General features: G+C 46.9%; 2 protein-coding genes across 2 annotated transcripts; both read right to left on the bottom strand.

Annotated features, from left to right (window-relative positions):
• Positions 1 to 141: 141 nt before the first annotated feature.
• On the bottom strand, positions 142 to 9,098 carry LOC118080243 (uncharacterized). The gene is made up of 7 exons (XM_035105183.3): positions 8,258 to 9,098; positions 6,644 to 6,764; positions 5,968 to 6,050; positions 4,411 to 4,543; positions 4,193 to 4,276; positions 2,920 to 3,366; positions 142 to 1,943 (listed from the first exon to the last, which is right to left on the bottom strand). The coding sequence occupies exons 1-7, from the start codon at positions 8,951 to 8,953 to the stop codon at positions 1,459 to 1,461; spliced, it is 2,049 nt and encodes a 682-aa protein (XP_034961074.3). The 5' UTR covers positions 8,954 to 9,098; the 3' UTR covers positions 142 to 1,458.
• A 5,487-nt stretch (positions 9,099 to 14,585) lies between these two features.
• Positions 14,586 to 25,210, bottom strand: LOC148687083 (uncharacterized). Its single transcript, XM_088663896.1, is given in 8 exon segments — positions 14,586 to 15,941; positions 19,307 to 19,414; positions 19,711 to 19,828; positions 20,098 to 20,180; positions 20,744 to 20,819; positions 21,903 to 22,254; positions 22,256 to 23,077; positions 25,002 to 25,210. Coding segments are annotated over 7 exon segments (1,881 nt in total). The 5' UTR covers positions 22,633 to 23,077; positions 25,002 to 25,210; the 3' UTR covers positions 14,586 to 15,174.
• Positions 25,211 to 26,621: the final 1,411 nt, after the last annotated feature.

Here is a 26,621-nt window from a genome sequence, read left to right as displayed (position 1 = left end):
CTAGTAAAAACTGGCACCTTGGATTGCAAACCTAAGCATGTCTTTACTGAAAAATATAAGTCACATTACGATCAGTGGGGCTTCAGAATTAGCTTGTAAGTATAAGAGGTTAAGTAAAAGAAGTCACGCCACTGATTTTGAAACTTCAAAGCCATTTTTAATAGACAAAAAGTAATTCAACAATTCCTCCTTGGCCTCCAGCTGTCACGTTTTAACAGAGCACACATAACTTTGCATATCTATCTGCACATGTATCAGAATAGGGTATTATAGAGCCTCTCTATTGACTCTTCTGGGTGTGTAACAAGATCTATTTTCCTTTTTGGTTAGAGCAGGGATAGCAAAGTGGTGCCTTCCACTTTTTGTTGAACTACAACTTCCATCATCCCTGCCCATTGGCCATGTCTGTTGGCTGTGGCTGATGAGACTTGGAGTCCCACGCTATTTTGATGACGCCAGCTTGACTATTCATAGATTCAAATGTCAATTACAGTACCATATGTATCTTGCTCACAAATTGGAGGATTTCACCCTTGTGCAGTTGAAATCCATCCAGTTGAAATTGCCCAAATTAATTGCATGTGAAGAGAAGAGCTTTAAAGCTCGTTTTGTGCTGGGCTTTCCTGGCGTGAAGAAGCTTTTAAGCTTTGTCTTGCTTACCAGGCTCTGGGAGGCTCTTGCAGGAACTCAGACAGACCCATCGGATCCCCAAGCTTGCTCACTGGGTTGGTAAGCAAGCTGGAGAGCTTAAAAGCTCTCTGCCCTTCCTTGGAAGGTAAGGATGGTCTCACGGGGGCAGTTCCAAGAGGGTGGTTTGCGTATGCGTGTTTTTGTATACATGCACCACCCCCAGAATGTAGCCCTTCTGCAAGAGGAAAGTTCTACAAAACGTTCTTCAGAGAAACAACCAGCAAGAAAGAGAAAATGGGTGAAAAGCAATATGTCTTCATATAGAAGTACAGGTCTGGGTTTACAGATTACAAGCCTCCACACCCAAGCAACCCATCACTCTCACCATTGCAAGAAGTGAAGTCAGATTCAGGTAGGGGGAAATGACAGAGTGGTGTTGGGGAAACAAGCGATGCTCTCTATCTCTCCTGCACCCATCAAATTTTACAGTCAGAGGTTTAATATCTACAACTTCCCACTATAAGCTTTTTCCTCACTCAAAGCATTCATAGGCTTTCTTTCCTGTGTGGAATCTCTGATGGCCAATGAAACAATGAAAGCAGGAGTAGGGAACCACCAGGCCAGTAGGGAACCATCAGACCTCCCTAATTTGGCTCACAAGGCCATTTTGGCACAGCCATGCCCATAGACCCTACACCCGATACCATGTTCAATCTAAATCAAGTTTAGTTTTGAACAATTCCTTGTGCGAGTGCGGTGTGTTCTCAACCCGGTTTTCCAACGAAAGCTTTTACCCCACACTCAGTACATGTGAACGTTTTCTCCCCACTATGGATCCACAAATGTTTGAACACACAGATTCTCCAGTGAAACTTTCCCCCACACAGTGGGCATCCATAAGTCATCTCCTATATGGACCCTATGATGATCTTCAAGACGGACCTTGTTCATGAAGGTTTTGCCACACGAGGGACATTGATAGGGTGCCTTCTCTGTAGGAGGAGTTTCCTGGATTACAAATCCTGGTGTGCTGGGGCACACAGTCCCAGGCTGGGAGGAGTACGACAATTTTTGCACCCACATGTGTGCCACTGTTTCCTTTGTGGACTTGCGGCCTTCTAAGAGCTTGATGGGCTCATTTTGTGTTTTCACCATCTTCTTTCCCTGCTGCCCTTCAGGTTCCCATTCTGGTTCTTGAGCCAGTGTCATCTTACTTTGAGGAAATTCTGCTCTCCTTCCATTAGATACACCCTCTCTCTCATTCCTTTCCTGCTGAGGAGTCTCCACCCTGAACTTACTTAGCCCCTCATTTCCTACAGGGATGGAGAGAAAGTTGAATTAGTTTGATTAATTCTTCAACACAGAGAATGAAACTTACATAGATGTGTTGTGCTGGGTGGGGCAAATCCATTATTATAACTTCCTGGCAGGTGGATTGCTGTTGCTTACCAGGAGGGAGAGGGGAAAGGTCAGTGTGGTGGAAAGGCACTGGCAGGAGCACTGGTCTGGCTCTCTCTGCTGGTGTGTTTGCACCATGCCAACCTCTTCATTCATCTATCGTCTGGTAAGCAGCAGTAACCCACATGCTGGGAAGCTGGCATAGCAACTCTGCCCCACCTACCAAGTCGCTTCTGAAAGGGCATAATAGGGGAAACATTTTACCGTTCCGTGTACTGTTTCATAAAATTAAAGAGTAACTTAACAAATGTATATAATACAAGGAAAACTGGGCAACTGGATTTGCCTCATTAGTGGTCAAATCTTAAATCAAAGTTGCAATTAAGTCCCCAGCAGCTGTTCTGAGGAAGCATTGTTTTGCACTCAGCTCCAGTTGCTGGACGCGGGTGGCGCTGTGGGTTAAACCACAGAGCCTAGGGCTTGCCGATCAGAAGGTTGGCAGTTTGAATCCCCACAATGGGGTGAGCTCCCGTTGCTCGGTCCCAGCTCCTGCCAACCTAGCAGTTCGAAAGCACGTCAAAGTGCAAGTAGATAAATAGGTCTACAGCGGGAAGGTCAACAGCGTTTCCGTGTGCTGCTCTGGTTCGCCAGAAGCGGCTTTGTCATGCTGGCCACATGCCCTGGAAGCTGTACGCCGGCTCCCTCAGCTAATAACGTGAGATGAGCGCCGCAACCCCAGAGTCAGTCACGACTGGACCTAATGGTCAGGGGTCCCTTTACTTTTACCTTTACCAGTTGCTGGACCCCCCCCCCCAGCAAAAAACCCCAACAAAGCAGGTTTCCACGAGTCTATTGTCTGGTCATAGCTGCAGCCTCAAAGTAATCTCTGACCTTTGGTGAGAGATGCCCTGGCAAGCAGTCGCTTCTTGCCTCTGGGATCCATCTTGGTCTTGTGGATTCTCAGGTGGCCAGAAAGGGCATGTACCCCACAGAAGGTTTTCTTGCACTCAAAGCACTGGTAAGGTCTTTCCTGCGTGTGAATCTCCCTTTGCTGAGCGAGGTTTGAGGAGCAAGTTCTGTACCCGCGCCGGAGTTTTTTCTCTTGTGGTAGATCTGCGATTCCTTCTGCAAACTCCTGGCTCATACCATGCAGAGTTGGCTCCCCCTGCTTCGTCCCTCGGCCACTCATTTGATGCCACATCACTCCAGGACTCAGGGAAACACCAGGACTCAAAGGAACAGTGTCCTGGGGTTCTCCTGATCGGATCACAGATGGGCCTTGTTGCTTGGGGCTTCCTTGCTGATAATTTTCAGTTTCCTTCCTGTTCATGCTCATGCCTGTCATGAAGGTGAGAAAACACAGGGGGGGATCATTGCTATTTTATACAAGAGCCAGTCCTGCACTGTAAAGAGAATTGAGCTTAGAAGCAGGAGGGCGAGAGTTCATTCTTAACTCTCTGGCACAGACCTACTGCCTGGCCTTGGGCAAACCCTGAACAGCCAGCCTCAATATCTGCTGTCCAGAGAAAATATGCCAGTTGGTCAGGTCCCGCTCATGGGATTCTCATGGGCATCTGCTTGGCCACTGCCAGAAAAATAGACTGGACTAGATGGTTCTTACGGTAGGCCTAATCTAGCAGAACTGTTCTTATATCTAGTCATGATGGTAATGTCAATATCAGCAGCAGTGTTGCATCTGGGTATCAGTTGCTGGGAATCATATGAGGTGGTTTCCTCTGCTCATGGTCCTGCTTGTAATTTTCCAAGAGACATAGTGGGGGAAATAAGGTGCTGGGCTAGGGTGCAGGATTTGATCATGCAGGGCTCTCTTTCTTACATTCTTCTCCTGTAATATGGGAATAATAGGGTCCACTATCCCCCTAACAAGATTACTGGAAGTACAAACACAGCCAATATCTCCATCTCAGACTCTGCTCTCTCTAACTACGGTAATAAAGGATCTCGAGAAGCAGGGGGATGGGAAAGGACCTTCTCTGTGTTTTAGACGCTGAAGACCTGCTGCAAGTCAGAGCAGATAGTATTGGATTAGATGGGGGCAAGACACTAATGTGGTTTCAGGCTGTTGCCTATGTACCGGGTACTCATCGCCACCAGGATGTAACTATGAAGTCTCTGTGATAACCCTTACCTGAGAGAGTCTTACCTGGGAATGTATCTTTATGCTCAGAGTTTGGAACAAATACTACTTTTTCTTGTCCAACCAGGCTGGGGAAGACCACTGGTCCTCCTACAGGTTGGAGACACAATTGATGAATGGGGAGAAAAGAGGAGTTTGTCTCACAACTGGGAGAAATATGGATGTCAGACAAATCCAATCCGCTTGTGGTGTGACAGCAGTGTACATATGCTTGATATATTTACCTGAGAAAGCAGCGGTCTCATCCTCCTCCTCCAAAACTTTCCAGTACAGAGTGCTCTGAATGGAATTGAGCACAGCCTTCTCTGCTGTATCCAACAAGACAGTTGCACTCATCAAATCAACTGTACCCTGAAACTACAAGAGGGTTTCCTGCTCTGAATACAGAACTGTAGACAGGTCACGTTCATGCCATACATTTAAAGCTAATTCCTTCCCTCCAAAGAAACCTGGACACACTGTTGTTTGTTATGGGTGCTGGGAATTGTAACTGTATGAGGAGTAAGCAGCAGTTCCCAGGATTCCTTGGCAGGTGCTTTTAAATGTATGGTGTCAAGAATGTGCTCCCTCCCCGCCCGGAGCACAGCAGAAGAGTTGGCCTCAGAAACTGAGCTAAAGGAACAACGGGCCGACTCTGCAGATGAGAGCTGTTTGTCAGAGTTTAGAGAGGACAGCCCAGCCCCGCTCCTTCCCAGGGAAGAAGTTGTTAGCTCCCAACTAGAGGAAGAGGAAGAGTTGGAAGTCAGCCAGAGCGTTGCCAGGCAACCATCAGATAAGCCAGAGTCTGAGTCTTTGTCTTCTGGGATTGGGGAGGAGACAAGCCAGCCGTTCAGTCCCCATACTAAAAGATGGGAGAAGCTCAGAGAACAACGGAAGGGAAGAAGAAGAATGGCTCGATCTTGGCGTTCTTGTTGGGGAAGGGACGATGAGACAGATTGAGCAACTACTGTTAATGAGAGCAGTCAGGAAGACCAGGCTCTGGATGTGTTTCTTCTTGTAAATAAACTTACATAAAACTGACGGGGAGTCGTTGCTGCTTGTTAGGCTGCTTGATTGCCAGAGATCATTATATATGGCATGAATGTGACCAGGAAAAGACCTTCTTAGCCAACCAGTCTAATTTCCTGCTCGATGCAGGAGATTCAGAGCTAGAGTTCTCAAGTTTCGGACTGAAGATCTCCAGCAATTCTTACCATCAAAATGTTTCTCCTCATGTCCAACCAAAATCTCCCTTCCTGCCACTTAAATCCCTTAAATCTAGCCCCTTAGGTCCCTCACTATCACATACGCATCTGCTTCCTACAGAAACTAAGGTTTTTAGCAAAGTGGCACCAGTACTTTAAAACACAGTTTGGAGAAACAAACTGTTGTTTGCAGGACAACCAATAGTTTGTTGAACAACCCAGTGGCGAAGCATCATGCTCTGGCACCCGGGGGGGGGGGAGCAGGCAGGGGAGGGGCTAGGGGTGTGTCCACCGGAATCGCGCTGCCAGGGGCAGTGCACTCCCCCCGCCCCCTCTTCCTCCTTGGGTTAGTGCAGCATTGGCAAACCTCAGCCCATGGGCTTCATTAGGCTGGGCAGGCCTCCATGGTCATTTTGGGCAAATCGGTAAGGAATAGGATAAACTAAAATGAGAAAGATGGCAGCTTCTGAATTTGGCAGCAAGGTGACAGAAAAAAGCTGCCCATTTCAAAAAACACACAGACTTCTTGATGCAAAGGAAGATTCAGGAGCCCGCAGGAAGAGGGGAGACATCAGGACACCTAACACATGAACCCACCTCATCCAAGACACCTTCTGCCAACTCTGATCCATCAGGGCAATGCAAGGGAACAGAGACACTTTGCGATGTTGTTCTGCTGGCTGTAAGAGACAAGAACAGGTTATGTTTTCAGAAGCAACATTTGTATCATCATTTTTTTCCCAGTCATTTCCATGATCCATCCCTTCTCAAAACATAATCAAAGCGGTGTACAAGTATCAGAGAGTTTGGACACACACAGGAGGAGATCCACTTGTGGTAGCCACAGATCACAACAGCCATTCCACTAGTGGACGCCCTGCACAACAGCCAAATCTAATGGGCTGCTTGGACCGGCAGAGGAGTTGTGTTAGCACTACCTATTTTGTCCTCTTCTGCACAACAAAAAGAGCTCGCTCAGCAACATCAAAAATTCCAGACCACCGGCCAACTCCCTGCCCCATTACCAATCCCCTCCCCTCATATTTCACCCCAAACTCCTCCCTCCCCTCCCAGTTTGTCCAGTCCCAAGATCCCTCAATTGCTGCTCATGTTTCTCCCCTTCACCCCCTCCCTTTCTGTCTGCACGCTTACTTCTATCAGCAGTGGCAGCTGTTGGGGTCAAAGGGGGGTGAGGCAGGCATAGAAAGGCCTGCCTCAGCCACCTGCCTGCCCCACTGCTCAGCTGGCCTCTGGCAAGTCACTTAACCCTTACACAGAAGCGTGGCACCACCATCCCCCTGCTGCTTGGCTTCCTTGCAGATCTCTCTCTCAGGGGAGTGGGCCGCCATCTTCTCTGCTCTCAATAAACTCTGGGTCATCTTCTGCAACGGCTCCTGAAACAGCAAGGAAAATTGCATCCCATAAAGTGGAATGAAACAGAAACATTAGGGACGGAGGCCATACTCAACTTCTGAACTCCTGTTTCCTTGGGGACGCCGCTCTGGAAGTGGCTTAATGTTGAGGGGAGTGCAGTTCAGTGGGAGGACAGGTGCTCTGCATGCAGAAGATCCCAAGCTAGGTCTCCATTTTAGTTTTGTTCTTTAAAAGGATCAGGTAGCGGGAAAGGGCTGCTGCTGGCCAGAGCAGGAGACAATGGCCTGACTCACTTGAAGTGAGCTGTATATCACTTTTGAAACTATTTATTTACTTTATTGTTTCCTTCCTTCAATTTAAATCCTGCCCTTCTTCCTAAAGGAGCCCAGAGGGGGAAACATATAAAGAGAAAACTACTGTATTTCAAAAAAATCCTAAAAACAGTTAAAACATTTGTGGCACAATGGGTCAGTGCACCTGGCTGTTAACCGGAAGGCTGGTGGTTCAAGCCCACCCAGGGACAGCTTTGGGCAGGAACCCTGCATTACAGGGGGTTGGACTAGATGACCCTTGGTGTCCCTTCTACAAATCTACAATTCTATGATTCTACAATTTCAAAACAGTGATCTCAGGTGTGCCAGGAACAGTGGTTTTCACCCACCAAATACCTAGGTAAACAGGAATGTTTTCAAGATTTCACCCGAATGAAGGACACAGACATACCTCGCAAGAAGGGAGGGAATTCTACAAAAAGGATACTTTATCATAGCCTTTCTCTGCACCATCTTAACAGTACCAACTTTGCAGCCCCCAGTGGTGGCACCAGCAAAATGGCCTTGATCTTATTTTGTTTAATTTCTAGCCTCCCCCGCCCCACAAAAGAAGTCAGCATTGGGCTATTGTGAGATTTTCCCCCTCCCTAACCCCCCCCCCCTTATTAAGATGCAGTTCCCTTCTACGATTGGATTGAAGATTTATTATACAAACTTGCAACATGTGAACAATCTGCATATAAATGCAGACTTGCCATGGACAAATTCAATGATGTTTGGAATTCATTCTTACAGCTACTGTAATAGGTTAAGAATTGGTGAAGTACAATAACCTTGCAAAATACACAGTTTTGGGTTCCCCCTCCCCCTCTTTTATTTTACCTTCTACACAGGTTCTGTTTCTCTTTTTCGCTTTCTCTCTTTTATTTACGTCTCACCATGTTTAGTGCACGTATAATTATGTACTTTTGAACTTTCAATAAAAATGTTTAATTTTTATTTTTTAAAAAAACATGTTTTGCATTCCCATGAGGTTTCTCCATTCCTATTGTGCCTGAACGAAGCTTATGGAGACTGGTGGTCCATGGACCAGTTTGGGAACCTCTGCTGTAGATCAAGCCTATATTAACAGCACAAGAGCAAGGCAGGCCTCTTTTCTCAGCAGTTGGCAACCCGCATCACCCCTCTGCGCTGGCTTCAAACAGACAGGCCATTAAGTTTTCACATCATGCAAATCTCACCTCCAGACTCCACATCTTGGCCTCTTGATGGTTCCTCAGGAGGTCTTCTGCCAGGGCCAATGCCTGGGCACAGGCTTTTGGGCTACATTTCTCCATCCTCTTCTGGGTTTCCTGGGGCAGGATGGCCAGGAACTGCTCCAGGACCACCAGATCCAGGATCTGCTCCTTTGTGCGTTTCTCTGGCTTCAACCACTGATGACAAAGCTCATGGAGCCGGCCATATGCCCACTGCGGGTCTTCCACCTCCTGGAAGCGGAACTGCCTGAAGCGCTGGCGCTGGACCTCCATTTTGATCGCATCCCCTTGCAAGATGGCAGCCTTCACTTTCCCATAGTCCTCTCTGTCGCCAGCAGCCAGCTTTCTAAAGGCTCTTGCTGCTTCTCCGCTAAGGGCCGGCACCAGCCGGGCTGCCCACTCTTCTCTCGGCCATCGACAAGCTTCGGCAACTTTCTCAAAGGAGACCAGGAACCCTTCAGGATCATCGTCCCACAATATGGGCTCTGTCAATCCTGGATTCTCCAGAATCAGCTTTGGGGGCTGGAGGTTCTTCAGGAATTCTTCAGATTGGCTCACCCTCTGCTGTGGCGGCCACTCCTGGGTTTGCCAGTTAACATTTTGTGGTGCTGCCCCTCTTGAAAACTCTTCAAAGTGGGCAATGCCTGGACCCTTTCCCAGGTCTTCACAGCTTATCTCCATTTTTGACCCTCAGTTCCCCCCCCCCCTTATTCTCTTGGAAAATCCTGTTAGTTACAACAGGTAGGTAGTTTTAAGTGCAGTTCTGAGGCCTTGAGCTCTTGAGAACATTCCCCAAGAGGGTAGTCTTGGATGGTGGGGATACTCCCTACAGGAAAGATATAAGAGTAGAAAATAAGTATCTGTTTAGTCACATGATATATACTTGAGGAAGAAGTCAACTTTTGTTGTTCTTTATTTCTACCAACTCTCCCCCCCCCAAAAAAAATAATAATTAAGAAACAGCTTGGACAGTGTCTTGCCAAAGGCAAGGGGCTTCTTTCTCTTGGATACAGAGAGAATACAAGACACAAGTGATGATAATGCTAAGGTTGCAGGTTCAATCCCTGTATGGGACAGCTGCATATTCCTGCATTGCAGGAGGTTGGACTAGATGATTGTCAGGATACCTTACAACTCTACAGTTCTAAGAAGTCTCAAGATTTATTAAACAGCAGGCAAATCATACATAAGAATATACCATACCAAGCAAGCAATGTCTTCTTTCAGCTGCTGGGAACCCCCACTGTAGCCTCGAATCCCAGGGGCCTTATAGGTTTTTCGAGGCTTGGTTGCTTAATTGCTTAATTACTTGCCACACACACACACACACACACACACAAACAGAGAGAGAGAGAGAGAGAGAAATTGAAATTCCTCACACCTGGGGTGGACTACATAATCTGGGCTGCAGCTGCCAAGAAAAAGCCTAACAGCACTCCAAGGTCATTAATCATGGGATGGGATACTCCCAACGTAATATCTCTTGCACGTATTAAACTGGCAGGTGGGGTGGACAAACTACACAATCTAGCAAAATTATGCTAACTGCCCACCTAGGAGAGCGGTGAAGGACCATATACTGCAGATGTTTCCCATGCAGACGGATTTTTTTTTTTAAAAAAAACCACAACTCTCCTCCCATTTTGAGATAACCTGTTTATTGCAGGGTTAATTAGATGGCATCAGCTCTTTTATGAACATACATTCATTGTTTGCATCGAGGAGAGATGCTGCTGCATCGGAACAAGTGCGTTTTCCTGTCACTTTCCTTATTGAAAAAAGCTTGGTCTTTTAGAAAATCAGGTTTCTTGTTAAAGACCTCCCGCTCTGGAAAAAAAACCTAGAATCTATTCTAGACTACCCTCAGTCAACAGAGCATAGGGCAAATCCACAGCATACATTTAAAGCAAATTCAATGCAGAGGGCCTTCTCGGTAGTGGCGCCCACCCTGTGGAACACCCTCCCATCAGATGCCAAGGAGATAAATAGCTTAACAGACCTGTATAGGGAGGTCTTTAATGTTTGATGTTTTATTAAGCTTTTATATTTGTTGGAAGCTGCCCAGAGTGGCTGGGACAACCCAGTTAGATGGGTGGAGTATAAACAAAACAGCAGCAGCAGCAGCAACAACAACAACAGGTACATCTGAAGGCAGCCCTGTTTAGGGAAGCTTTTAATGTTTAATAGATTGTTGCATTTTAATATCCTTCTGGAAGCCACCAGAAGGATATTAATGAAGGGGTATAACTAATGAATTACTACTACTACTACTACTACTACTACTACTATTGTGCAGGGCTTGCCTCAAAGATTCTTAGAAATAGGCGCTTCACCCTCACAGAGCTACAATTCCCAGCACCCTTAAACAACTTGTCCCATAATTCATTGGGGTAAGTCATGTGCTTTGAAAGTATAATGTTCACCTGCCATCAGTATTCAGGTGTGAGGAAAGACTGACCTGTTTTGTTGCTGTGGGACAATATATTCCACACAGGAATAGGGTTGCCAGACTCAATAGAGGACAGGACTTCTGTGCCTTTAATTGCCCTGCTCTCTTTTGAGTTTGGAAACCTTAAAGAGAAACCAGCAGACCCTTTGCTTGGAAATTAAACAAAGGGTCTGCTGGTTTCTCTTTAAGGTTTCCAGACTCAAAAGAGAGCAGGGCAATTAAAGGCACAGAAATCCTGTCCTCTATTGAGTCTGGCAACCCTACTTGGGTCCTTAGATGTCGAGGGACCTTTTTCTCCAAGAAGCTCAATCTGCCATACATGGTTCTCCTCTTTCTCATTTAATCGCCATAACAGGTCCCTGTGAGGTAGGTTAAGCTGAGAGAAACAGGGACTGGCTCAGGACTGAGGGGGGATTTGAACTCTAATCCCCCAGGTCCTAGTGCGATCCTTTTAACAACTACACCACACAGGCTAAGCTTTGAGGCTTTCTTTTTTTAAAAAAATAGGTTCAACACGAAAGGAAAAGTGCAGGAAAGAAAGAGCAAAATAAGCAGATTCTGGCACCCCTTTTCACATAATATTACATTATTCTTACAGTGGCCAAGTGGGGCAATTTGTGGAAGGGGCGAGCAGAAATGGCAACCTTCTGGTTCTGTTCAATTCCTGGGGTCGGGGGCAGCGTGCGTGCATGGCTTCATGCGCATGGTGCGTGTGGGTTCGCTGTGGCCCCAGGTAGGCCCTGAGAGGCCAGTTGCAGCTGCAGGAGAGCCCCTGCTTCAACATTTTGGGGGGCCTTCCCCTCCTCCATGGCACGCCTGCTGAACTACAACTCCCATCAGCCCCACTTGGCATGGTTAGGAATCAGGGATGGTGGGAGATGTAGTCCAACAATATGTAGGGGGTACAGGTACTACACTTTTTATTTTTTAATACAATGTTTTTTAATTAAAAAAATGGGCTAAAACTAAAACAGTATGGCCATTTGTTAACAAAATTAGATTTGAAACAATGCAGCCCAATTTGCTGGGCGTAACCTAAGCCAGAGTCATAGTTATTCCTGCCCCACTGTTCTCTCTCTCTCTCTCTCCCTCTGATGTTGGATTCAGGCAGGGAATTTGTTGATGAATTACCTCTGAGCACCTGCAGAATGCTAGGTCCAGAGCCGCCTCAGTAAATCAGCCAGTTTCCATGAGTCAAGGATAAGGAGCAAAGCTCATGGCTGGTTGCCAGGAAGTCTGTTGCTAAGCGCCCAGAGGGAGAAGGCCTAAGCCAGGGGTCAGCAAACTTTTTCAGCAGGTGGCCGGTCCACTGTCCCTCAGACCTTGTGGGGGGCCGGACTATATATATTTTTGTGGGGGGGGGATGAATGAATTCCTATGCCCCACAAATAACCCAGAGATGCATTTTAAATAAAAGCACACATCTTACTCATGTAAAAACATGCTGGTTCCTGGACCATCCGCGTGCAGATTTAGAAGGTGATTGGGCCAGATCCGGACCCTGGGCCTTAGTTTGCCTACCCATGACCAAAGCCAACTATCTGCAATGCCTTCTTTCTCCTTATTGGATCATTTCTAATTTCTGTTTGCCTGTTGCAATTGCATAGTGTAATTTTTATTTTCTTTGTTTTTAATTGCAAACTTTATAACCTAATATTCTTTCCCAATGGGTTTTGATTCTTTCTCAATATCCCATTGCCAACTTACATTTCCACCACATGTGTAAAAAATACCCCCCCCCCAGGCATTTGGCTGAGGGGAGAGAATAATTTTAATTTTTATCAGGGTTATATATCACTTAATCATTATTTCATAACAATTTTCTGTGATACCAGAGAACTTACTGTGCTGATGTCCAAAAATTCTTGCAGATCTCCATTGGAATATTTCCCCCCATATTCTATGCCCATTTTACCATGAAGTATTGAACGTAAGGAAGTAATAAATTTTACATGCTTGCCAGCCGGTTTTTTGTTTAATATACTATTCCCCCCACTAAAAAGAAAATCAGTCAATTTGCTAATTAGACCAGGGATTTCTAGACTATTCTTGTACTTGGGATAATGGGATATCCATTTCAAAACATTCAAACCACAGTTATCAAACTGCCAATATCATAATGCCATTACAGTATACAGATCTGTGGCACAACCCACACTCTAGGTAATACTCTGACTCAAAAAGGATATTGTAAAAAAGAAAAGAAAAGGATATTGTAGAGCAGGAAAAGGGCAACTAAAATGATCAAGGGGGTTGGAGCGACTCCGCTATGCAGAAGAGTTAACCAAAGTTTGGGGCCTTTTAGTTTAGAGATAAGGCAAGTAAAAGGAGATGTGCTAAGATGTGCAAAAGAGGTGCTGGATCTAAACCTTAAACACCTCCCTTGTTCTCTTACATTGGCAATGGCGCCCACCTGATAGATGCCGGAACAGAGTCCTGGCGAGACCTGGCTGAAAAAAGCCCTGGACGTAATAACAGCCAACTCAGATGCCTTTAAAAGGGAATTAGACAAAATTGTGGATAATAGGGCAATTAATGGTTACTAGGCATGGTTACTACTGCCCTCCAATATCGGGCAGCAGGCTCCTGCAGTGCAGGGCCGTCTGAAGGGTATCCAGCGCCCTGGCGCAAAAAAAATTTCGCTGCCCCCCCACTTTCCCTCCGGCCTGCACGGCTCTCAGGGATAGGAACTCACCTCCGGAAGGGAAAAGGTGCCAGTTAGGTAGGTGTTGATCTGGTGGCTCCGGATGCTCCCCTCCTGGTGCCGCTGCTTGGCGGCATTCAGCTCTAGGCGTGTGGGCCAGCCCAGCTCACCCAGCTCTGCTTCCCTACCCAGTGGAGGCTTGAGGCCTACGGAGGAGCCGCCGGGCGAGCTCGGGAGGCTGCTGCGAGGGGAGCACGACTCCGCCGGCCTCCCCGAGCTCCGAGTCCAGCAGACCCCGTCGCCCCAGGAACAGCCAGCCCAGTGCCCCCAGCGCTGCTACCAGCAGGGCCGCCGCCGCCAAAGCCAGAGGCCCTCCAGCTCAGGACACCTGCGAACGCCGGCCCTGCCGCATCTCTGCTGCGCCGCCGCCCGAAGCCGACGGGGGCCTCGCTTGAGGAGCGCGGGGTAGGACCCAAGGAGGAAGGGTTGCCCTGCCGCCGCCAGGCCCGGAGCGAGGAAGTGGCCTTATTTGCAGGATGAGGCGGCGCTGAGGGAAGGAGCAGCCGAGGTGCCTCAGAGGCCGCGCGGCTCCTGGCCTCGGAAATTTGACAGCCTTCCCGCCAACAGGGATGACCCTGGTGCTGAGTTTCATTGGTAGAGCTGCTGCCATGTGGCGTCGCCTCTACCAATGAAACACAGCGCCGGGGTGAGGGATTACCCTGACGCTGCAGAGCAGAACAGGGTCCTAGAGCCCCTGCTCCGCTCGCTTACCTCCCTGCTCTCCCCTGAGCGGCGCGGCTGGCGGAGGGAAAAGGGAGGCCGCCGCGCAGCTCCCCCACTTGCTGGGGCGCCCCTCAGCGCCCAGGCGCCGTGGTGCCCCGCGCCACTAGAGCCAATGGGCGAGCCGGCCCTGCTGCAGTGGTGCCCTTCAAGGCTGGCGTCTCAGTCCCAGGAAATAGAAGCTTTTTAGCAAAGCACTTAACCAAGACAGCACAGTTCTAGGGAGAGCAGTCTCCACAAACGAAGCACAAGGAATCTGGAAAGCTGTGTTGTTTCCAGAAGGCGCAAGAGGGATACCCTATATCCTGCAACCTCCCAGACCCCACCATGTACACCTGCAAGGCTTCATGTGGCAACAGCTCCCCAGCACCAATCCACCCAAAAAACAATTGAAATAAAAACACTTTTTAAAAAATCAACAACCAAATTTTTATATACCATTTTTTACAATAAAAGACCCCTTTATTTATTGCTTTCTCAAGTATACAGTTCCCAAGGCACCAATCAAAAGAAATAAAAACTCACAAAATCGAAAACACTTAAAAGCAACCATCTAAACACTCTTTTTCCCTAGTCTCTCCATCCCATGAATAACTTGTTAGAGAAAAGCATGCGTGTCTTAGTTTAAGCACAAGGGCACTATTTGTGTAGCAATCCAGAGAGCACTTGTTTGTAGCTCTCTGTTAACTCCACCCTTAAAAGCTAAACCATTTGTTTGTTATTCTTTCTCAGCTTGTTGAGTCAACATGTCTGATACTTCCACTCCTCCTGTAAATAAATAGTACCTGCATGAATAAACTCCAGAAACTGTAAATGATTATTCCAATCTATTTCATCCAAGCTGCAGGGTCTGCTAACAAAATGCATGGGCCTGCTTTTGGTTTTTGTTCAAAAAGTTGGCACAAAAACACATTCCCTCTCACTATTGATCAAGGAGTTGAACAATTATTTCCTTGGGATGGAAATATTATTTTCTGTTTTGTAAATATGTGTGGAATGTGTTTGCTCTCTATAGGTTTGGGAACAAGATTAATTTTTTAAAAATCTTTCAGCATTAACTGTTCTATATCCAAGATGAATTGTCTGGTGTCTATGTAATGTCTTCTTAACCCTAAAGCTTTTGCCACACTCCGGGCATTCATATGGTTTCTCCCCAGTATGAATTATCTGGTGCTGAAGCAACGCATCTCTCCGATAGAACTTTTTCCCACACTTGGGGCATTCATGCACTTTCTCGCCCGTATGGATCGTCTGGTGTCTCGAAAGGTTTGTTCTCCGATTAAAGCTTTTCCCACACTCAAGGCATTCAAAGGGACTCTCCCTGGTGTGGATTTTCTGATGTCTAAGAAATATAGATCTTGTATGGAAGCTTTTCCCACATTCAGAGCAGCTGTACAATTTCTTCCCAGGCTGGATTCCCTGGTGTGCCAGAAGGCATGTTTTTTGCTGGATGCTTTCCCCTGATGTGGGAGAGTGATAGTGTTTCTCTCCAGCCTGTTTCATGACACATCCTAATCGGTAGTTGCACTTTTGGCTGTACTTGGAGACTGAGGGCTTCTTGGGCCTCAAGTGCACCATGGAGATTTCATTACCAGAAGCTGTAGGACCTTCTGGGAACTTCCTGGCTTCATCCTCCTGCTCTTCTGGCTTCCTCCCCTGGTCCCTGTTGGACTCACATCTTTCCTCATCAATAGCTGCTGTCACTGGCATGTTCCATTGAGAAATTTCTGTTAATGTGTTATGCACCTCGTCCTGCTGAGAGTTCTCCATCTTGATCACACTCCTCCTCTTGTCACCTGAAGGGACAGAGAGAGGAATTTTTCCATGGTCCGGTCACCTCTTATTTACAGTCATGCAACTACCTTCTTGTTGGCCTGCCCCAACCCATCCCATCCCATCCCTCCTTTTCCAGATGATTCGGGATATCTCTGCTACATTCATCTCTCTCCTGTCTAATTATATTTTCACCTTCATCCTTAAGAAGACCCCTGAAGTTGGACCAGGCCAAAGGCAGCTACTGAGAGTGGACACCGAGACCACATACTGGTAACACTGATCCTAAAGACCTACCATGTTTCTCCAAAAATAAGACACCGTCTTATATTTATTCCCCCCCCCCCAAAAAAAAAACCCACTATGGTTTATTTTCAGGGGATGTCTTATTTTTTTCCTCCTCCTCCTGCCGCGGCCAGCATTGCTGCTGCACCTATCACTATGTCTTATTTTCAGGGTATGGCTTATATTCCTTGAATGCTTAAAAATCCTGCTATGCCTTATTTTATGACTAAGTCTTAAAATAGGGGAAACAAGGTACATTGACTCCCAGTACATTTCTGAGCACAATTCAAAGTGTTGGTGCTGACCTTTAAAGCCCTAAATGGCCTCGGCCCATTATACCTGAAGGAGCATCTCCACCCCCATCGTTCAGCCCGGACACTGAGGTCCAGCTCCGAGGGCCTTCTGGCGGTTCCCTCCTTGCGAGAAGTGAGGTTACAGGGAACCAGGCAGAGGGCCTTCTCGGTAGTGGCGCCCGCCCTGTGGAACGCCCTTCCATCAGATGTCAAGGAAATAACAACTACAGTGGTACCTCTGGTTAAGAACTTAATTTGTTCCGGAGGTCCGTTCTTAACCTGAAACTGTTCCTAACCTGAAGCACCACTTTAGGGGCCTCCTCCTGCTGCACCGCCGAAGCACAATTTCTGTTCTCACCCTGAAGCAAAGTTCTTAACCTGAGGTACTATTTCTGGGTTAGCGGAGTTTGTAACCTGAAGTGGTTGTAACCCGAGGTACCACTGTATCTGACTTTTAGAAGACATCTGAAGGCAGCCCTGTTTAGGGAAGTTTTTAATGTTTGATGTTTTATTGTATTTTTAATATTCTGTTGGGAACCGCTCAGAGTGGCTGGCGAAACCCAGCCAGATGGGCAGGGTATAAATAATGTTGTTGTTGTTGTCGCCACCATCATCATCATCATCATCTTCTCACAATGACCAACCAGATGCCTGTTATGAGAAGCTCTTTAAATCCAGAGTGGTGGTTGAGCTACAAAGTGGAAAACTGAATTCTGCAGAAACACAGATGCTACTGTCCTTTCTTTGAGTCTTCTCCGTTCCCCTGCTCCCTGTTGAGAGTTTTCCATCTTGAGCTGATGTCTCTTCTTATCACCTGATGAGGCAGAGAGGGGAACCTGGTCCACACTCTGATCTTATTTTATCCAGTTACTAGATTTCTTTTTTTTCTTTTTTAAGTTTAAAAATCCTTTATATATGTCATAGACAATTGTTCTGAATAACCATACATCAATTTTCATGAAGAAGAAAGAAGAGAAAGAAAGAGAAGAAAGAAAAGAAAAGAAAAGAAAAGAAAAGAAAAGGAGAGAGTTGGAAACGATGCCTTATGAGCAAAGGCCTGGAAACGATGCCTTATGAGGAACGGCTTAGGGAGCTGGGTATGTTTAGCCTGGAGAAGAGAAGGTTAAGGGGTGATATGATAGCCATGTTCAAATATATAAAAGGATGTCATATAGAGAAGGGAGAAAGGTTGTTTTCTGCTGCTCAAGATAAGCGGACATGGAGCAATAGATTCAAACTTCAAGAAAGAAGATTCCACCTAAACATTAGGAAGAACTTCCTGACAGTAAGAGCTGTTCGGCAGTGGAATTTGCTACCAATGAGTGTGGTGGAGTCTCCTTCTTTGGAGGTCTTTAAGCAGAGGCTTGACAGGCATATGTCAAGAATGCTTTGATGGTGTTTCCTGCTTGGCAGGGTTGGACAGCGTTCTCGAAGCTACGAACATGAGTTTGACCAAACTGTGGGAAGCAGTGGAAGACAGGAGTGCCTGGCGTGCTCTGGTCCATTTAAATACATGGAGTGTGGAAAGAGAGAGGATAAACAATTTGAAAGTATGGAGTGTGGAAAGAACTTCAGTCAGAGTGGAAACCTTAGAATTCATAAAAGGATTCACACAGGAGAGAAACCATTTAAATGTATGGAGTGTGGAAAGTGCTTCAGTTGGAGTGGACTTCTTACAAAACACCAACAAACTCATACAGGGGAGGAAACCATATTAGTGCTAGGGAAGTAGTTAGTATGGACTGCTTTTCCAAAACATCTACCAAATTCCATGCACCATTTAGAGTGCAGAACATGTTTCTCTCTTAATTGACACTTTTCAGTAACAGGAAATCAATCTTAGATGCAGGCAGCATACATGAGCTTTTGTTGTTTGTATGTAACATTGTTTAGACATGTATTTAAAGTAATGAAGGTAACATTTCACAATAGTAAGCATAATATAATATTTAGATAGGGAGAGGGAGTGTGTACCGTGTTTCCCCTATTTTAAGACGTAGCCATAAAAGAAGCCGTGGCAGGCTTTTTAAGCATTTGTGAAATATAAGACACCCCCTGAAAATAAGTCATACCTCCGCGCTGCGCAGAGGGAGACCGCAAGCACCCAGCCAGCCACCAGCAGCAGGAGGTCTGCCGGGTCAGTGCCCGGAACCGGCCGCGGCAGGAGGAAGCAGGCGCCTGGAACCGGTGGCTGCTGCAGCCCCGACAAAGCGTGCGGCAGCACTGCTCGCCCCGAGGCAGCGGGACCCAGCAGCAGCGTCGTCCTCGTCCTCCCGCTGCCTGTTGCTGCTGCTGCCGGGCCAGGCAGAGGCAAGGCCGCTGCTCGCCCCTGGGGGCCGCGGAGGAGGCTAGGCGAGGACAGCCGGAGCCCAGTCGGGCAGCAGCAGCGGGAGGACGAGGACAGCGCTGCTGCTGGGTCCCGCTGCCTCGGGGCGAGCAGTGCTGCCGCACGCTTTGTCGGGGCTGCAGCAGCCGCCAGTTTCGCGTGTCTGCCGTGGTCAGCAGCAGCGCCGTTCTTGTCCTCCCGCTACTGCTGCTGCCCGGCTGGGTTCCGGCTGTCCCCGCTTTCCCACCACCACCACCCGCAATGCCGGGGCTGCCCAACTGGGTTTCAGCTGCCTCCGCTTTCCCACCACCACCACCCACAATGCCAGGGCTGTCAATCGCACCCCGAGGGACCGGCTCCAAATGTCCAAATGTAGATTGCTTAATTACAAAAAAAGACACCCCCCAAGTAAAATAAATCTAAGACTGTGTCTTAAAATATGGGAAACACGGTAGTTATCATTTTGGGTTCTCTATCCCCTTACCTGAATCTTGACTTGGGAATCCTTCACTTTCCACAGGAAACCGGACAAAGATCTCCTCTTCTTTTTCAGGGTGGGAGGCAGGGTCAGGTTTAGGAATCAAGAGTCCCTCTTAAGTTTGAGAGAGAGAAATAATAATAATTATTATTATTTCTGTCACAAAGAACATGCATTGATTATTCCTGGCAGTTTTTGGCTTTAAAAAAAACACCAATTGACAACAAAAAGGATCTATTGATAAGAAAATCAATTTGAACTCAAAACGGTTTAATGAAAAGCAGTGAGGGCTTGGCGCTGCCTGAGTATTTTTAGAAACCAACAAATATTGTGGTTTGCATTGAATTGTATGTTTGGACCCATCATGCAAAAAATCGATATATCAGGGCTTTAATGGAGCAGAGACTTACCCAAAGATTCTGTATCTCTATCTTCTTCCTGCATGACTTGCCAAAACATGGTCCTCTGGCCTGTCTGGGTTGGAGGGGGCTCGTCCATGTGTGAAGTTTCCTCGAGATTCATTGGCCCCTGAGAACGGGAGATGGACAAGACTGCTTATAGGGCGACATCAATATGCACGGACCTGGCAAGAGCTCCCTATCCAGAGGTGCGTCACAATTTAGGATTTGACAGAGAGGAAAAACGCAATGATGTGCGGCTATATTCTTTGGGATGGTTATACAGTAATAAATCACTTAGAAGCTATCCTGGCAAGTAACCCGCATATACATAAATTAAATAGTTTAAACGACTGAGAAAAATACAACCTAGGTATTGCTCCTTAAAAGTGAACGTACCTTAGCCTGACACAACATGGACGTTTGGAGTCCTTCAGGAGGAAGCAAGTTGCTGTGATCCCTTGGGCCTTGGCTTCCACTGCCTGCGAAGTACAGAAGGGAGATATTTTTTTATCCTCCTCCTCCTCATTTTATGAATTGCCTTTTACTTATGTGTCAGTGGGATTTACAAATGCATCAGAAGGACAGCCAAAAAAAAATAGTACAGAAAACAAACTGAAGACGGGTTTAAGAACGATGCAAAATGGACGCTAATGGCAGAGGGAAATTTACCCATCTGGGGCAGCTTGTTGGAACAAAAACATCTCCTGCTGTTTCCAGGCAGTGCAGACAGTGACAGGAATGCTGTTCCACAGAACAGCTGCAGCCACACTGCAAGCCCTACTCTGAACTACCGTGGAGCAGATTTCTGACATTTTGGGGGGCTGAAGGGGAAACTCTCCTGCAGAAGGCACTTACCGGGTGGTGGCGCTGTTTCTTTCAAACACAGGGCCTTCAAAACTTTAATCTTCCTTCTGTCATCTCTCAGGTGGCACATCCCCCTTTTCTGAATTTGCAGCTCCTTCTGCATATGCTTCTGTAGGGCAAACTCTGAAGAAGCATGTGTAAGGGGATCATAGCCTTAATGCCAAAGGGGAAGCCTTACCCAGCAAACAGAGACCGTTGCTACTGCTTTGCTCTTCTGTTTCCTCAGCCTTCAGGGAACCCTCCTGCAGTGGCTTCTGGAAAAAAAATTGATCTGATTGGTGAAGAATTTAAAGATAGCCTTATTATCCATAGGACTTGAAGGTTCTCGTAAACGTAGAAGGTGCCCTTTCTGCATTTGAACTTATCTCTTATAATCATCAACCTTGTTTGGGTATCTCTTTCAGCATATAGACTGCTTATATTAATTCATCTATTTAAGTCAGGACTGGTGGATTACTTTAACCCTTAATGTGAGCAGATTGTGTTTCTCTCTTTTTTTCTTTTTGTTACATTTGCAAAACAAAAAGGCATCTAAAAAGCGAAGGTTACATTGGACATTTGCAGTCATTTCAGCCTCTGAAAAACAGGGCTGCCAGCTTTTCCGTCAGCCTCTTCCTGGGCTTAGCAGCAGCTTGATTTTACTGACACTGGCAGGCAATTGCTGCTTTTCTCCCTCCGTGCCTATCCCTGCATTTCAAGCAGCTGCTTAAAAGCACAAGAGCAGGGCAAAGCTGGTTAGCTGACAACCCTCTGTGTGTGTGTTCCCAATAGGGGTACTAATATTTTACTAAGAGTTACCTCCTTGAATTCAGAAAACAGCTCTACCGCCACATTCACACTATACATTAAAGTGGTGTGACACTGCTTTAATCAGTCATGGCTTCTCCCAAAGAATTCTGGGAACTGTAGTATGTTAAGTATGCTGAGAGTTGTAAGGACCTACAATTCCCAGGGTTAACTGACTGGGAAACCACTTTGAGAATTGTAGCGGAGTGAAGGGAACAACCCTTGATGAACTACAGCTCCCATAACTATTTGGGGGAAATCCAGGAGTGTTGAAAGTTGTGTCGCAGTGTTTAAGTGGATGACATGAATGTGGCCGAAGGCTGAACCAGTCAACGTTGAGCACCCTGGATGATTTTGTTCCCATATCCTAGTCTTCCCCAATCTGCTGCTTTGCAGGTGGTTGAAAATAGAAACACCTTATCAGCCCCAGGGAGCATGGCCAATACTCAGGGATCACGTGAGTTGTAGTTTGAAACTTCTGGAAAGAAACTACTTGGGAAAGGTAGCGTTATCCTCTTCAAAATTCTGGATATGAAACCTCAAACCCTCACCTGCCATTCTGCAGCCTCGTCCAAGTCTTGCTGGCCGGCCATCAGGAACTCCTCTGCTAGGGCCACAGCCTGCGAACACGACTCTGGTCCTCCTGCTCGGATCCAGCTCTGCAGTTCTGGCGGGAGGCTGGCCAGGAACTGCTCCAGGACCAGCAGCTCCAGGATCTGCTCCTTGCTGCATCTCTCTGGCTTCAGCCACCGGTGGCAGAGATCCTGCAGCTGGAGCTGGATCCTCCGGGGGTCCTCTACCTGCTGGCAGCGGAACTTCCTGAAGTGCTGGCGCTGCACCTCCATCTTGATAGCATCGCCTCGCAAGATGGCCGCCTTCACCTTCCCAAAGTCTTCCGTCTCCGGCTTCTAGGGCGACGAAGGCCTGTTTGGCTTCCCCGCTCAGAGCAGGCAGGAGCCGGGCTGCCCATTCTTCCCTAGGCCACTGGCAAGCTCTGGCCACTTGCTCAAAGGAGGCCAGGAAGGCCTTGGCGTCGTCCCATGGGGTGGCCTCCAGTGACAATGGGTTCTCCGTCGTGTGAGGAGACTGCAATGTTGTCAGGAACTCCTGCCACTGGGCCTCCCAGCGCTGTTGAATCCCGTTGCAGGGCTCCTGCTTGGTCTCTCGAGATGCTCTCCATCCTGGCTGCTCCCTCACACAGTCTGATTGAACCACACTGGAGGGCTTGTTATCCCCTCCCAGCCCTCCTTCTCGTTCTGGGCTCACAGTTTGAGGCTCCATTTCCCCACCCAGCCTGCGAAGCCCTGAATCTGGAATCAGGAGGTGGAGGAGTGGGCTTGTTGGCAGACTAATCCCAGTAGAGGCCTCTTTCTCCACCACTCTCAAATTTCTGTTCTCACAAGAGACTTTCTGAACTTTAGGCGGTTGTTATCTCATCGCGTGAGGCTGAGGGTGTATAACAAAGGACCCGATGCAAAAAAAATGAATTTGCGACAGAAATTGACACGCCCAAGTGAGACCAATAAGGATCGCAGGCAGATCGCTGGTGCCTTTTCACATTGTCTGGCAGAAGTTTATTTCGTTTAGAAATCGACCTGACATAGATTATCCTCCATAAGCAGCAGTAAAAATAGGGACTGTTGGTGGTTAAGAAAGGTCTTTTGGTGGTTGTTTTCTTTTATTATGCCTTGTTGGTGGCTTGTTGGTTTCTGACCCCACGTGGCACCTGAAAGACAAAAATATTTACCATTGACAAATGATGGCTGTTACAAACATCCAAGGTGATGATGGTTCTACTATTGGATTTTTGAAATGTGCCCAAGGACCGCAGGGTTCAAACCTCTCCCCATTTTTAAATTAAAAACCCCACACACACATTGATTTGAGTGTTGCATCACCTTTGAATATAAACAAACTTTTAAAAGAAAATGAGAAAGAGCAGAATTCTGGTCAAGAGGCCTCTGCTCTGGGGAAGAGCTATCGCTCAGTGTTAGAGGAATCACTTTGCAAGCAGAAATCATAGTAAGATCATCTAGTCCAACCTCCTGCAATGCAAGAATATGCAGCTGTCCCATACAATGATTGAACCTGTGACCTTGGCATTATCAGCACCACACTCTAACCAACTGAGCTATCCAGGAGGATCTCAGGTTCAATCCCTCAGCATCTACAGGTAGGCCTTGGAGGCAAAGACCAGGATGCCTATGGTCTTTTGTTGGAGGCTTCACTCCAGGTTTTCAAACAAGTCACATCCTTGACCTTGGGTACTGGCTAAAATTAAAAAGGGGGATAGGGCCCATTTTAATACTTTCAGCTTTCAAGGACGTGCTGAATCTTAACGCTGGAGCAACCCCATCTTGGAATCAGGAAATGCTACAAGTTACTGAGAATTACGGCCTTTCTTTGGACAATTCTGAGTTCCTTAGACTTTGAGGTGGCATCTTGCCTCGTCAAATCTGCCGTTTTGAAGCGTTATTTTTGTGGTGGCCTCACGCCTAAGCTTGTCTGTCCAAAATTTGCCCCTTGGTATGCCAAGCTACCCATTCAGACGCCCTGCCCTCACTTATGTGACCACCACCAGTAGCAAATGGAGAAATGCCTTTATGGCTCTGCGACTCCAGTCTGTGCACTTTGCCACAGTGGAATGATGCTATCGCCAGATCCCTTATAAAGAGAGAGTTTGCCCATGTGGAGGCAAGTATTATTATTATTATTATTATTATTATTATTATTATTATTATTATTATTATGTCCCACTGCTTCCTGGTCTGCCCAATCTACACAGACATTAAGAGAAGCCTTGTTCAAAGATTTAAATCTCCCAGTTGGGAGATCAATTGGGTATTTGATTCACTTTTAATAAGGTGGCAGGTCCCCCTACACTTCTGGAAAAAGTGGCCGGTTTTGCCTTTCGAGTGGCAACTTTGAGAAGAAAAGTTTGTGGGGATGATGTAAAGTTCTTCAGGGGAGCAAACTGTCATCTCACAGAGTGTCTGCTTTTAATAATCATTTTAACTGAGTAATATATTTTATTCCGTTTCTATTCTGTATTCTGTGTTTTATCTTTTGTAATGGCTTTGGCTAAAGTAAACAAACAAACATCTCCATCCTGGCTCTTAGCCCCTGATAGCCCTTATCCTCCAGACATGTCTATTTTAAAGCCATTCAATACCCAGGAAAGGAGTGAGCAGATCTCCCTCTTAAAAGCACAAGAGATACCACCCCTCCAAGCTTCCCTTACCCACAACCAAAAAAACCTTTTAACTCCAGCTGCACCTTCAGGGAAACAGGGGAAGCCTTTTCACAGCACGGAATTGTTGGTTGTTTTGTTTTTTAAAGAGTATTATTTTGAAGCATCGGGTGCTAATTAACTTGCAGGCGAGGAGGCTGCTCCTAAAAGAAGACCACCGCCAAGCGCACTTTTTTTTTAATAAAAAAACCGATATATTCAAATATTGTACATAAAACCAAGCCCACTTGTCCTCGTTTGAACCCACGGCTTCCCCAGTTTCTGTTTTTTTCCCTGTGCGCAAAGGAGGGGTTGAAGTTGGTCTGCAGATGTTGATGATGGAATGCAATTAAATGATGATGATCAAATGCAATAAAAGGGAAGGAGGCGGAGGGGAGTTCGGACAGCAAGTGAGACTCACCTTTTTAGGGAGAAGGGAAGCGCGGCTCCCCGGGATTTTCCGGCGGGAAAAGGGGGAGAGGAAGGCGGCTGCGAGGTCTCTGGAGCGATGGAAGCTGCTCTCGTTCCCGGTCGCCGCCTGTTCCTTCCTCCTCCTCCTCCTCCTGGAGGAGGCGCTTGCAGAGAGGGAGCCGAGCTTCCTGCACGGGAGAATTGCTGCCCTCGACTGGAAGGAGCTGCTCATGCCTCCTTCTTCCACCCAAAACAATTTGAGTCATTAGTTGCTGTTTAATTATGATTACATTGCCCCTCTCCCCCGCCCCCAAGGACCGAGCTCAAAACGGCTTGCAAAAGCAAAGTTTTGAGAAACAGATATTAAACACGAATGAAAGCAACCTACAACATGCACACCAATATGTAAAAGTTCTTTTGTTTAGTAGTTGTAACCCGCTCTGGGACTTTAGGTAATGCAAAGGTTGGGTAGCCATTTTGCTTTTCGTTGAGTTTCCTGCATTGCAGGGGGCTGGACTAGATGACCCTTGGTTGGTTGGGGGTCCCTTCCAACTTACTGTATTTGTTTGTATTTGTAGATCGCCCTTCATCCAAGGTCCACAGGTGGTTTACAATATTTTATAGTCCACAAGAAAAGGGATCCAACAACTCGCAGGGTCATCTAGTCCAACCCCCTGCAAGACAGGAATCTCAGCTAAAGCATCCGTGACAGATGGCCATCCAACCTCTGCTTATAAACCTCCAAGGAAGGGGAGTCCATCACCTCCCGAGGGAGACAGTTCCACTGTCCAACAGCTCTTACCGTCAGAAAGTTCTTCCTGATGTTTAGTCGGAATCACCTTTCTTGCAACTTGAAGCCCTTGGTTTGGAGGCCACCCTCCAGAGCTGGAGAAACAAGCTTGTTCCATCTTCCAAGCAACAGCCCTGGAGATGTTTGAAGATGGCTATCATATCTCCTTTCAGTCTCATTTTCTATGCTAAACATCCCCAGCTCCCTCAACTGCTCCCAAGGCTTGGTTTCCAGACCCTTTATCTTCTTGGTTGCCCTCCTCTGCACGTTCCGGCTTCTCAACATCCTTCTTAAATTGTGGTACCCAGAACTGGACATAGTACTCCAGAACAGAGTGGGACTATGACTTCTGATCTGAACACTATATCTCTGTTGATGCAGCTCAGAATAGCATTAGCTTTTTTCGCTGCTGCGTCACACTGTTGGCTCATGTTAAGACCCCTAGATTCTTTTCACATGTGCTACTGGCAAGCTAGATGTCTCCTTGCTTATATTTGTGCAGTTCAACTTAGTCAGAAAGCCCGAAAGGACAACTCTCCCTTATGTTTTGGAATGTCAAAACTTCTCATTGATTTTTTTTTTTTAAAAAAGTATTGTCATCTTTTTAAAGATATAGCTGTTGGCTTCTTAAACACTCCACCATTTTATGCAAGAGACACATCCTGTCATGGCCACCCCGGCACTAATCCAACTCAAGCTTCTCTAGAAAGGAAAAAGGAACAAACAGGGGCACCATCTGTGCAGGGCCATGAGGGCCACTTCAAAAAAAAATCAATGAAGGGACTGTCCGTCCGTCCCCCCCAAGTTGTGGCGGCCGGATGCATGCTGTGAAGTGTACTG

Source organism: Zootoca vivipara, chromosome 2 (assembly GCF_965207765.1).
Source record: "Zootoca vivipara chromosome 2, rZooViv2.hap1.1, whole genome shotgun sequence".
Lineage (NCBI taxonomy): Eukaryota > Metazoa > Chordata > Lepidosauria > Squamata > Lacertidae > Zootoca > Zootoca vivipara.
Note: the sequence above shows the minus strand (reverse complement) of the source record. Positions and strands in the feature narration are given on the sequence as shown.